The 13,712-nt window shown below is 44.1% G+C and overlaps 1 protein-coding gene across 5 annotated transcripts in view; it reads right to left on the bottom strand.

The window, feature by feature from the left end:
- Positions 1-13,712, bottom strand: part of RAD51B (RAD51 paralog B) — a 1,288,364-nt gene that overhangs the window by 135,293 nt on the left and 1,139,359 nt on the right. Inside the window, exon 11 of one of the 5 annotated variants that reach the window (XM_033953096.1) lies at positions 1,192-1,270. The exons of the other annotated variants lie outside the window; for them this stretch is intronic. Coding sequence (XP_033808987.1) covers positions 1,227-1,270 — 44 coding nt within the window. The 3' untranslated portion in view covers positions 1,192-1,226. Of the gene's footprint in view, positions 1-1,191; positions 1,271-13,712 lie in introns of those variants that run through there. 5 annotated transcript variants of the gene reach the window in all.

The following is a 13,712-nucleotide window of genomic DNA, read 5'->3' as shown; positions in this document are numbered from 1 at the left end:
TTTTTTTTGTTGTTGTTGTTTTTTAAACTTATTTCTCAGTCTATTGGCAAATATTATACAAGATTTTAATATCAGTTTTTTTGTGATGATATTCTACTAATCTTTTTTATATCACTCCAAAATCCGGATTTTGGGCTTTTTGGCTGGATATTCATTGTCAAATTAACCGCCCCCCACCTTTTACAAAACTGTGATAGTATTTTTAGCGCAGGCTGGCATGCTGAATGTTTTGCATTTCTCCCGACACTCATAAGAGTGCCTATGAGCGTCAGGAACAGCGCAGAGCATTCAACGTGCCGACCTGGGCCAAAAACCACTATTGTGGCTTTGTAAAATGGGGGTAAATCTGTCTATGGTTTGTTGGCTCACAGGTCAAAAGAACAGTTTCTCAGTTGTTCATTTTCTGTCTGATTCATTTATACAACCTGCTTCTTCATTGAGAATTATAATTGATAGAGAGATGATTTTTTCAACAACAATATTTAAAGCTGTGCAAGCAGGTTTATGATTACTTTGTCAAATTAGGGTAGTTTGAAGCTATCATGACTCTGCCACCTCTCTGCTGTGGCATGCCCTTACAGAGGCAGGAAACTCCGCCAGAAGGGGAAGTGCCACAGAAAAGAGAAGTTCTGGCATCAGTGATAGATGGCCTATCTGCCCCTGAACAGAGAAAAGGACGTCTTGAGGCACAAGGGTGGGTTCAAAGACAGAGGAGATGTTGGAGAACAGGATCGGGAGGAGAAGGAGTGAGAGAGGGGGAGTGCCAGATCCAGTAACAGAAGGGGAAGAAGGGGAGATATTGATCTCAGGAAGCTATTAACCTTGGGAAGCTGCTGTTGGATCTAGGTTTGAAGGGACGGAGCAAGCGAGAAGAGGTGTTGGATCCTAGAGAAGTGAGAACAGAAATGTGAAGGGAGGGTAGAGATGTTAGACCTGGAAGCGGAGATGATGGACCTGAGAGGAGAGGAGGCAGTGAAGGTGGAGTCAGGGAGACAGAGAAGGAGTCAGAGATCATGGGAATTTTTAAATGATGAGTTGTTTTCCTGTTCCTAGAAATCTTGGAATTAAATAATGGTCAGACAGTAATTTTTATTTGAATGAGTAGCTTTCCTTTTAAAGAGAATAATTGGTATAATTATGATTCCTGTCAGTGATAATAAATTTACTATTTTTGAAGATCTGAGAGAACTTACTGTGTTGCTCCACTTTGCCGCTTTGACTTCAGCCTAGTCCTGCCCAGCCAGGTAATAAAAACATGGAAATATTTTTCCTAAATTTAAAAACAACAAATTGCATGGCTTGGCTTTATTGTTTTAAGTTAGATATGGCAGATTTTGGTTTTGTTAGAATACAAATATTTACATGGCCCTGGCCTTAGGTAAAATAAAAACAACAACAAAACCCCCCTAACTGTCTTTGTTTTAATTTCAATATAAAACATATTTTTTTTCCTTAATTATGCTGTAAGAAGTTGTGATCCATCAAAATTACAATGAAAAATTTACTCTGAATCAGGAGTATTGCTTTCTTGTTATACCTGATTCATGCCAAAACATTATATTTTGGGTTTGTGGAAGGTAAATATTCCACTGTTAACCAGAAATGTTGTTCTGTTACTCCATATCATGTGTTCCACAAATCACATTTCAAAAGTGTTTAACCACCTAACTATCCCCCTCTTTTACTAAGGCGAGCTAGCTGATTTAGCGCACGCTAAATGCTAACGCGTCCATAGAGTATAATGGACGCGCTAATATTTAGCGTTCGCTAAATTGTCTAGCGCACCTTAGTAAAAGGACCCCTATGTGACTTAGAAAGCTACGTTGGTTCATTTGAATATTAAGCTTGTCTAAGCTCCTAAATTTAGAACCAACATTTAAGAGCTAGTCATTAATGTGGGCTACTACCATTAAAAAATGGTATTTTATAACAAACTCATGCTATTTTAGCGCAGGTCTAATTTTATGCAATGAAACCTAGGAGCCCTTTTACAAAAATGCAGTAAAATCTGGGCTTAACATGTTATAATGTAGGAACTTTACTGTATGCTAAGCCCAGATTAAATGCAGCACTATTTTTAGACTGTATCTTATATATATATATATTGTAGGGCTGTGTGTTAATATACCCATTAATGCAAGGTACCTGCAGAAAGTTAACACGGGCACACACCTCCAAATTGTGTACATAGGCCCAGATTCACTAAAGATAGTGACTCAACCACTGTTGGCTGATTTTTAAACAGCGTTTGATTCACTATCTTGTTTGCATGCAAATGATTTGCACGGAGGTTCAAATCATTTGCATACAAACTCCCCGACTCACTCGCTCAGTGAGCGATTGAGTCAGTGCAGAGTCCTGACATCAGTGACAGGGGAAGCAGCCTCCTGTCACTGCTGTCAGGGCTTCTGTCGCCTGCCCAACGAAGTATGGCAGGAGGGATGCCCGCCCACTCCCTCCTGCCATCTGCCCACTCCCCCCCCCCACAGAACTTCCCTCGAACCCCCGCCCACGAACTTATAGCGAAGTTATCGACAGGTCTACAGCAGTCGGGTTTTAGGATAGTAAAACCCGTTACAAAATAGCCAAGCAAATGTTATTGAATCAATCGCTTGGCTATTTTGCATAAGGTTTTACTCATTTACATGGGTTGGGTTGGATCAGATCGCAAAATACACGGTGGGCTGTTTAGTGAATCGGGTGGGTAGCAGTGATTGTTGCTAAACCTGTGAAAACAGGTTTAGCGGCGATCGCTGACTTTATTAGGGAAGAAAGGATCCTAAACAAATTTAAGGGAGCATTAAAATGTTAGCTCTACAAAGATGCATTTCAAAACTTGAACTTTCCAAGAGACTATCTTAATCTTAATTTTAATTAATAAAATTACCCTCTTCCTCTTGTTTTTCCCCTTTCTGTCTCTCTGTAAATTGTACTGTAGTTCCACCCTTTCCCCTTCTGGACTTTTATGTTTTGGCACACGTCTTAATGCAATAAATGCAGTCCATCTCCCCTAATTTTTAACTGTACATCGCTTTGAAATTTGAAACTGCGATGTAATCAAACTTTTAATTAAACTTGAAACTTGAAGGTATCAATCTGTCTTCTGGCTCTCTTGTTAAATGCTCAGATTTCGAAAGGTTTTCTGAACAATATGTGGAACTAGTCACACAGCAATAGGAATAGAAAGTTTACAGAACCACATATTCTGCATGTAGACATCACACTGGGATACATTTAGGTCAGTGCTGTCTTCTGTGTTGCTTTATTTATAATTTAGTACTGTGAACATCAACATTAAACTTTTACCAACACACCCCCTTCCCCCGTCCTTTTACAAAACCATAACATGGTTTTTAGCGCCGGCCACGGTGGTAACAGCTCTGACGCTCATAGAATTCCTAAGAGTGTCAGAGCTGTTACCGTTGCGGTCAGCGCTAAAAACCACGCTATAGTTTTGTAAAAGGGGGAGGGGCAGGTAAAATCTGTGAAGGACTAAATCAAAAGGACAAACAGCATCTCTCCCAAGGCATCTTCTTTTCTTGTGATATTTTTTTAATATCATGTTTATTGAGACAAGAGGCAACCGGCAAACAAGTACAAAACAGTAAGTAACAAAGTAAACCATGCATCCAACAAGAGCAAAGTGGTACAAGTAATAAGGCAATTCATAGAGGTACAGAACAAGGGTGCATCAAAATCACCTCAAAAGCAAAATGAAGCGTTAAAACAACTTGCCAGCCAGGGATCCCCGTCCATTTTAGAGATAGAGAAAACAAACAATTCAAAACAAACTCTCATCACCCAATCGCAACGGCCTCAAACCAGACAAAACACAGCCATACACCCTATAGCACAGCCTCACACGCACACACACCCAGACATCCACAAACAAACACACTCTCTCCGCCAGGGAACGCCTAACGGATCCAAGTAGGTATGGGGCCCCGGAAGACATCCAACGAACATGCGGTCCGAGACCGAGAAGAGAGAATACACCGATCTACAGGCCGCATAAGGGAGACATACAGAGAACCAGGAGCTCACCCTCAAATGAAACAATAAGAGACGGAGCAAAAAGAACAAAAGGAACAGCTGGTAAGCTATACAATCCATCACATGGGGACAGCGTTTAAACATTAGTGTCCAAGAACTGCTGCCAGAGGGTACAGTAAAATTTCCAGTGGTCCTCTGGACGCGACGAATAGGTGTCCAACTCAAAGCGGGCTGTGTCATCAAGGCTATCCACAGGGTGTATGAGGGAGCCTCCGCAGAGATCCAATATTTCAGGACAACTTTTTCCCCACAAGAATAGTGTGTAAGACAAATTTCTGGGAGGGCAAGTCCAGTCCATGGTGATGAAGGTCTTGGACATCCCCTAATAGCAAAGCAGGTTCATTCCAGGGCATCGTTCTGTGCAGGAGAGCAGCCAGACAGCGCTGTACAGAGTCCCAGAGAGTCAGTTTCAGGCAAGCAAAAAAGGAATGAATAAAAGTTCCCCTGGGTTTTACATTTGATACATTTATCTTCTGGCCATAACCCCATGACATGCCCTCGAGCCCATGTAATATAAGAGCGATGCAGATGTTTGTATTGGGTCTCCTGCAGGGCCACTGCTTTCACATGAAGATACAGTGTTTGGAAGAAGAGCCTAATATCATGGATGGAGACATCCATCTGGAGTTCGTTAGTCTACTCTCCCACTAGAATGGTTAAACACCCTTCCCCAGTTCTATCCCTCCCCTCACCATACCAGGTAGATATTTTATTATCCTCACTGGGGGTGGAAAGGAAAATTGAGTCCAAGGTGCCATAACCCCAGTTCTCCCCGTGGGCATGCACCAGGGAATGATAACAGTGATGAATTTGGAGGTAAGTATAAACACTGGCGGGAGGCAGGTGCCACGCCGTCTGAATTTGAGCAAAGGATGTGAACAAGCTTCCCCCCAGAGCCAGTACAGCCCCCAGAGTCATATCACACCCTTTACGCCCCCCCAGACCCGCCAGTCCCCCCACTCTCGGAGCAAAATCGCGGTTGCGTAGAAGAACAAGCTCCGATCCCTTATAGGGAGGAGCGAGGCCAAATCGGCCGAAGCCGGAGCGATAGGATGGGAGGGGGGAGGGGGAAGGGAGGGGCCAAGCAACAGAGGAAGCAGGGGGGGGTGGGTTAGGGGTTAGGGTTTATGCTTGATTATTATGTTCAGTTGATAACAGTTGGATGTAATTGTGCTGTTATGGCTGCGGCCAAATAAATTCCACATGAGTCGATAAATGCCTGAGTGTCATCATTGTTCCATGTTAGTCCATGAGGGGTAAGAGCTACAGTGCTGAGTGCACGATTTGGGGAGAGAAAAAGGAGAAGCAGAGGGCAGCCTACCCTGTCTCAATCGCCACCAATGCCAGGTTCTACGAAAGGGGATGAGAAACGGGAAAGCAGGTACACAAGGCCTTCTGCTCCTGCCCCCAGCCCCATGAAGGAAAGACGAAAAGGACCACGGCTAGCAGCAGTCTTCAAGCAAAGCTGCAGGGGAATAGCGGCGCGAAGAGACTAGTTGTTCATGAATCCAACGAAGAAGCACTGCGATATTGTAAACGTGAAGATCGGGTAAGCCAAAACCTCCCCTGCCTCTACTCTGCAACAATTTAAGAGCATTGATACGAGCCACCTTCCCCCTCCAAATGAAAGAACGAACAAGAGAGTGGTAGGAACGCTTGTCCGTACGTGATATCCAGACAGAAATTGTTTGAAGCGGGTAGAGCAGTTTTGGAAATAACACCATTTTCACTAATGCCACTCAACCCATCAGGGAAAGGGGGAGCGTTTGCCATTTAAGGCAGAGGGTCTTAACCTTCCCAATAGTAGCAGTGATATTGGTGGCGTACAGCTTTCGGGGGTCCCTATATAGCATTCTACCTAAATATTTCAACTTCCCCGGCGCGATGCATATGCCCAATCCCCTATACCAAGGATCCGCGGCAGAGGCCCCTAACAAAAGGGCCTCCATTTTATCGAAGTTAATTTTGAGACCAGAAAAAACACCGTAGGACCGGATGAGGGACATTAAGACAGGCATGGTCCGATCAGCATGATTAACATATAACAGCATATCATCAGCAAACATGCTGATGCGGAATTCCCGGCTACCTACCCGGAGTCCTTCCAACCTGGGATCCCGCCGAATCTGGGCAGCTAAGGGCTCTAATGAGAGAAGAAAGAGAAGTGGTGACAGTGGGCAACCTTGCCGGGTACCCCTCCCAAGGGGTCCGACACCCCTCCATTCACTAATAACTGGGAGTGGGGATTATTATACAACGTGGACAGCCAGTCAATGAAGTCGCCCCGGATGCCGAAGTGATCAAAGTTCCCAAAAAGATGGGTCCACGAGACCATGTCAAATGCTTTCTCGACATCCAGGCTAGTAATGAGAGACCTGTCAGTGATGGCGTGGGGAGACTGCAACACAGCAAGGACCTTCAAAAGATTCATAGAGGCATGCCCACCTGGTCTTCATGAATAAGAGAAGGTAGAAATCCATTAAGTCGCGCCGCAAGGATACTAGCCAGAATTTTGATATCCTGATTTAAGAGGGAGATAGGTCGGTAAGACCCCAGGGAATCAAGCGGGTGCCAAGGCTTGGGAAGAATGATGATGTGTGCTCTATTGTGGGTGTCCCCCAGGGGGGGGGCCTAGCAGTGCGCAGTCCCATAAAGTAGTCTTGTAAGGGTAGTAGACCCGACAGTTCCAAAAGTTTATAAAATTCAGGGCCAAGGCCATCAGGTCCCGGTGTCTTAGCCAGTTTAAGTTTTTTGATGGCCACCTGAAGTTCCTCTCTGGAAATGGGGCCATTAGGAATGGCTCTTTGGTCGCCAGACAGCGTAGGGAGATTGATACCCTGGAAAAATTTAGCACTGGCGGCCAGATCAAAGGGTTGAGCGGAGTAAAGTTCAGTGTAAAATTGCACAAATTGTTGCATGATGGCTTGATGGGTATTGTGGGTCGCTCCCTGCTTGTCTTTGATAGAAGTGATAATATGCCTCGCTTTATGAGGGCGCACCAAATTGGCTAATAACTGGCCCGTTTTATCGCCCCAGCGATGAAGTTTATATTTATAACAGTATATATTTCGACTGGCTTGCTGATCTAAGAGATGATTGAGTTTAGATTTAATAACACCCATGGCCTGTCTGGTGACATCATCGAGGCGAGAAATATGAAGTGGCAAGATCCCGAGACAGCGAAAGGAGCTCCCCATCCCGTCGTTTTTTTAAGGAGGCGGAATAAACTAGAATGTGCCCCCACATGACCGCCTTAGCGGCTTCCCAATAAGTAACTGGTCCCACATCCTCCACTGAATTGGTTTGGACAAAAGTGTCCCATTTCTGTTGAAAGAACTCCCGAAACAAAGCATCTGTAAAGAGATGGGGGGACATACGCCAAACGCGGCCCACAGCTGGGGAGCTGAACCATAAGGTGAGGCCCAGGAGAGCATGATCAGAAACTAGGGGCGCCGAGATGCTGGCATCCGTCATATAGGGGAAGAGGGAAGCAGCGATAAGAACATAATCAATGCAAGAGTAAGTCGAGTGAGGGTGGGAATAAAAGGAGAAATCATGCTCATCCGGGTGCAGGGTGTGCCACGTGTCCAGCAGACCTAATTCCTTCAAGAGAAAATGTACCCCTTTCGTGAAGTGGCCCTTCGGTACTGGTTTAGCTGGCTTATGGTCCCACTGGGGTGAGCTACAAAATTGAAATCTCCACCCAATATAATCGGTTGGGGTAAAAATGGAGCCAGGTGAACAACCAAGAGAAAAATGTGTGGGTATAGGTGTTAGGAGCATAGATATTACACAATACCAAGGGTTTCCCCCCATAGTTCCCCAACCAGTATAATGTACCGACCGTTAGGATCAGCAATTTGGCTATGAAGATGTTTTTGTGTATGGGTATGGCCACCCCACATGTCCTAGCTGTGAAGGAAGCATGGCCCACCAGACCCACCTACAGAGTTTGCCATGTTCTAGAGGGGTCAAGTGTGTCTCCTGCAGAAAGGCAATGTCAGTGCGTTCCCTTTTAAGATTTGGTACGTTTGATGGGGGAGTGGATCCCAGCCATGTTAAGTGATTTCACATTCAATCGAGTCATAGCATATAAATAACACAAAGCATTATCAACCAGATATGTAGCAAACAACATGACAAGGGTAGGACATCACAGCCATATCCCACCCATTGTGGCACACACAGCGTCAAAATGTGAAGCATAAACAATGAAAAGCCCAATCTCCTGGCGTCCCTCCGGCAGAGAAAACAATCACACAACCCCAAGCATACAACCACATACACCCCAAACATACAGATCCCCCCTCCCCCCTCCCAACCAAACCCAAAACCCATTCGTAGCATGGAGAAGTCCCTGCTAATCCCCAACCCCTAGAACAAGTCAACCGTGCAGCCCCAGGCCACACCACAACAGGCAGCAGTCCAACCCGACTATGCCATGGCCCCTCAGGCGCGATGGCCTTGCGCAGGGAAGGGCCGGAGCAAAGGCAGCAGATATTAAAACTGGGAGCTAAAACCATGCCAATAGTCCGAAAAGATAAGGTCTCAATAGAAGATAATCATGCAGCAAAACATAATAGGGGACAAAAAAGTGACAGCCAAGGACAAGGAGAACAATGGAGCCACGAGTTTCCAAAAGTAAATGTTCACAGGTGACCCGCCAAAGACCATGGAGCTATAAGCTTGACAACAGAGTTCCGGGCCTGCAGAACAGCTAAGCCAGGGTAACAGAGCCAGGCGCATCAAAGGAGCAGCCACTGATGTAAGTCAGGCTTGCAGAAAATACTGCTGTTCATCCCTCAAGGTGAAGCTGCTACATCCGGAGGGGAGCCAGCCATGGCGGTCACATACATCGCGTAGAGTGCTCAAGCAGCTGCTCCAGCACCCGTCACCCATTAGGTCAGGGGGCCAAACCAGGCTGTCACAACAGCCCCCTGGTGACCAACAGAGCTAAAAACAAAATAAGTTAGCAGAAGAGGGGCTTGCCCAAATGCTGGTGCAGATCCGAATCAGGAGGCACCACAATCCCCAGGTACTATAGCAGGCAGAGTTTTAAAGAACCCTTCCAACTCTGCCGGAGTGTTGTAAAATGTGGTGGAGTTATTATAAGTCACCCGGGCTCGCGCAGGATATAATAGAGAGAATCAGATATTGCGCTTGAATAACTCACTGCAGTGGGGCGCCATGGCCCGGCACCTCAACGAGATCTGAGGTGAGAAGTCCTGGAATATAAGCACTTTGTGACCCTCCACTTGTAGGTTAAGATCTTTTCCTCGTCAATAGTGGGCCAGCATGCACTCCTTCAAGGCATAATTAAGGAACCTTGCAATGATCGGCCAAGGCTGGGACTCCTCGTCCCTGCGGGATCCCAATCTGTAAGCACGCTCGATAGGGAAGGGCGCCAGAGCGTTAGGTAGGGCAACAGTCTTAGGCAGCCAGTCCTCCAGCCACTGACGAAGATTGACAACACAAATGGAGTTAGGGATCGCCACAAATCGCGAGTTATTACGGCGGCCTCTATTCTCTTGATCCTTGAGGCGTTCCGTCATAGCCTTGTTCGCCGATTCTAACGTACGAAGGCACTTCACAAAATTAGCCGCGGTGTCTTCCTGATGGGCTATGCGATCCTCAGCCCATTGGAGTCAACCAGCCTGAGACAGACTTTCCTTAAAACTTTCCATGAAGGTATGTATGGTGGCTAGCTTGTCTTCCATAACCAAAGTTAGCGAGCGAGTAAGCTCCTGAACCGCCGCAGCCTCCAGTGTGAAGACAGGCACCTCGTGTTGCTCCGCCATCTTCCCTTCCGGTCCCCTTGGCCTGTCCCTCGCGGTCCTGGTGGATTTTGCTGCCATCAACCCTTCCCGAGCTGAGTTAAGTGTTGGAACAGGTGCAGCGGAAGAAGGGCTTTCAGATCCGCAGTTTGAGGCACAGCGCCGGCCGGGTGAAAGCAGGTTAAATAGCGAGAGATTAGGCGCGGCCCGGAGCTACACAGAGGCATGTCCGTTCACCCTCCCGGCATCACGTGCCCCCCCCCCTCTTGTGATGTTAACATTATAACATACAGTGAAAGTTATTTGATGAACAGTCATTTCTAATATACACTACAGTTTAGTTGTCAGATTGTAATGGTGCACAGTGGTGCTGAGTACTGTCATCTGTTTAGAGATAAAGCGGCTCACTCCCTTTTTGGTGAATCATATGCAATGTAATATCACTGCTCAATCACTCATTTCAACTACTGCCAAAGTAAAAGGTAAACACTTCTTAAGAGTCGCCCAGTTAAACAGTAATACAGCAAAATCCTTTGGAATAGGGGTGATCACAGCCTGTCGTTGTATATGTACCTAAGTGGAATAAGTTGATGTTTCATTTATTTGATTGAACTGTGCTTTTCTAGCTTTGGCGTGCAGAAAATATCTCCTTCTAAGCTTGTTCTGGTGCCACATTTCATTTCACGAAGCACTCCTTTTTCTTAATAGTGATGCTGAAGTCTTCTGTTAAATGTTTGTAATGTTAATTTCACAGCAGAAGAATCTAACAATCATTTAGTCTGTGGCAGATGTTAGCCTGGAATACTGGAAAAAGGCTTCTATTCACCGGGAAAGTAGTTTCTCTTGGCAGACCTCTTGCACTGGGAAGTCACTAAGGGATCTGGCATCCTCGGATGCAATGCAGTTCCAGTGATAGCCCTAGTCATAGGGGAGCAGAATTCAAAAATGGTGCCCAGTGTTAGGTGCTGGGATTAACTGCGCTAAACTAGTATTCTGTGAAGGGCACTTTGCATGTAACGACCTCTACGTGCCGAACTTTTGATGCAAGCATTTATGCCTGCCAAAGGGTGGTGTAAATGCTCATGTCCAACCAATATAACAACTCAAAAGTCCAAACCAGTAATATTGTATAAGTCCCGTTTTGAGAGGAGAAAATATTGCAATCCATTCCTCACAATTCTACTGAAGATATTTCAATTATATAGAGTCATCAAAAGGGGCATTCCAGGTAGACAAGATACCAAATTTATGAAGCTAAACGCCGCTACGCTTCTTCATTGGCGCATAGAATCTTATTGTGAACTAATGATCTTTACGTATTAAATATTTAAATAACTTATAATATAAATTCTTATCACAATTATCTGTAAAGTCCAGGTAAAGCCTTTAGCTTATACCAAGAAGTAGGAAACACCAACATCACTAACAGATCAGTAATTTCATGTTTGAGTTCTTTCAGTACCCTGGGATGTATACCATCTGGTCCAGGTGATTTATCACTCTTTAATTTGTCTAATTGGCTTAGTATATATTTTAGGTTCACTGAGATTTCTTTCAATTCATCTGCCTTATCACCCTTGAAAATAATTTGTGGTTCATGTAGCTCTCTTACATCTTCTTCAATAAAGACCGAAGCAAAGAATTGATTTAGTCTCTCCACTATGGTCTTATCCTCCCTGAGCACACCTTTTACTCCTTGATCATCCAATGGTCCCATGGATTCCCTTCACAGGTTATCTGCTTCTGATGTACCTAAAAAAATTGTTACTATCAGTTTTTGCCTCTTTGGCAAGTTGTTCTTCATATTCTTGTTTTGCTTTCTTTATCAATGTTTTGCATCTAACTTGCCAGTGCTGATGTCTCTTCTTATTTTCTTCATTGGGATCCTTTTTCCATTCTTTAAAAGATGTTTTCTTGGCTTTTGACTTTTGCCTCTTTCATTTCACCTTTTAATCATGCCGGCTCTTGTTTTCTCTTCTTTCCACCTTTTTTAATATATGGAATACATCTGGTCTGGGCTTCCACAATGGTATCTTTAAACAACATCCACACTTGGGGCTCCTTTTGCGAAGGTGCACTAGCGGTTTTAGCGCATGCACCGGATTAGCGTGCTAGCCAAAAATCTACCGCCTGCTCAAAAGGAGGCGGTAGCGGCTAGTGCGCGCTATTCTGCGCGTTAAGACCCTAATACGACCCTTGGCTTATATATCTGACTTTTGCCACAGACCCTTTTAGCTTTTTTTTAAACAATTTTCCTCATTTTATCGTAGTTGTCCTTGTGAAAATGTTTAGCAGCGTCACTCCAGTTATCAACTCAAATTTGATCATGTTATGATCACTGTTTCCCAGCGGACCCAACACAGTTACCTCCTGTACTATATCCTGCATTCCACTAAGGACCAAATCTTAAATAGCTCAATATCAGGAGTATATACCACTGCTGGCTGCCGCTGCCACACCCTGATACTTACAAGGGAAAATTGAGCCCTAGTTTCACTCATATATAGGCTTCCATAGTTCTTCAGTTTTTTTCTCTTCCAGTCTGGGAGGAGGAAGCAAAATCTGGAATAGCATAGCGATGCAGTAGGTGAAACTAAAGGGGACAAAAAAGCTGCACAACTGTTGCAAATTTCTATCCCCAGGTCAGAGGAGGGAGAATGGCCACCCATGTGCATGCTGCCATGTTTGGGTGGTCGCTGGGGCCAGTAGATGTTACACCAGGAGTAGTCTCAAACCATGCTGTACATGGATTCTTCAAATGTTACGCTTAAGGTTTGAAGAGAACATTAAAAATCAGATAAGTTTTGAATTGTTTGTTGATGCATTCATGTAAAAGATATGAATATGGCTACTATGTGAGGAAGTTAGCTTGTTGCTATTTATTAATGTGCTGTACTGTTTTTATTCATTTTGCATGTTGCTTGTACACTGCCTAGATTTTTAAGCAGCATATAAATTTTTATATAAATTTTTAAATAAATAAACAAATGTTATGGACAATAATAGATTACATTTGTGCTGCCTTATTATTTTTAACTGAGATATTTTGCTCCTCACATTTTAGTAATTGATTAGGAAATGATTTGGTGTATTGTTCGACTGCAGCATTTTTCCTTTTTGGCCTGTTTGGTTTTGAACCCTAAGGGCTCCTTTTACAAAGCTGCGGTAATGTTTCTCCTGCAGCAAATGAACCAAAGAACATAGAAATTGAATTTGCATCAGGGCATTTGCTGCAGGAGAAGCACTACTGCAGCTGTGTAAAACAGGCCCTAAATATCTGTCACTGTTACCACTGGGCAACCCAGAAAAATAATGCTAAACTCTAACAGATTGAACTACGCATTGGTATAGTTTCCCATGCTTGAACACAAGATAACGTGCTAATTTTCTGTATATTATCCTAAGCAGGATTTTGTGTTTTAGATTTGTTATGGTATTATAAGAGAGAAAAATCCTTCAAATTAAACTCAGCTTGAGCAGAAAGGAAAGCATTTCATGTTTGATATACTGTTCCTACTTTATACAGGCCTTGCTTTACAGATACAACCATATCATGCTGTTGCACCAGTTCTGCATTCTGATTGACTGATACCCAACAATCTGTTTATTTCACGGTTCATTATTCCACTGGATGCTGACGTAAATCTTATGCTAATCTGAGCATTGCTAAAACATGGAATTTAAAAAAAGACTTCTTAGCTGCATTTTAATTTAAGAACTCAAGGAAGAAGTTTATAATGGTAATAATGACCTCTGAATTCAAGAATTTCCTGCTGTTAATCCTTGGATGGTTAAAGGCCTTTGGCTTTGATTCAAGACTCCAAAGAGTCGAATTCCAGGAATAACCCACCCTGTTGATCACAGTTGCTTATTTAACTCTTTTTT

The sequence above is a fragment of the Geotrypetes seraphini genome, chromosome 7 (genome assembly GCF_902459505.1).
Source record: "Geotrypetes seraphini chromosome 7, aGeoSer1.1, whole genome shotgun sequence".
Lineage (NCBI taxonomy): Eukaryota > Metazoa > Chordata > Amphibia > Gymnophiona > Dermophiidae > Geotrypetes > Geotrypetes seraphini.
Note: the sequence above shows the minus strand (reverse complement) of the source record. Positions and strands in the feature narration are given on the sequence as shown.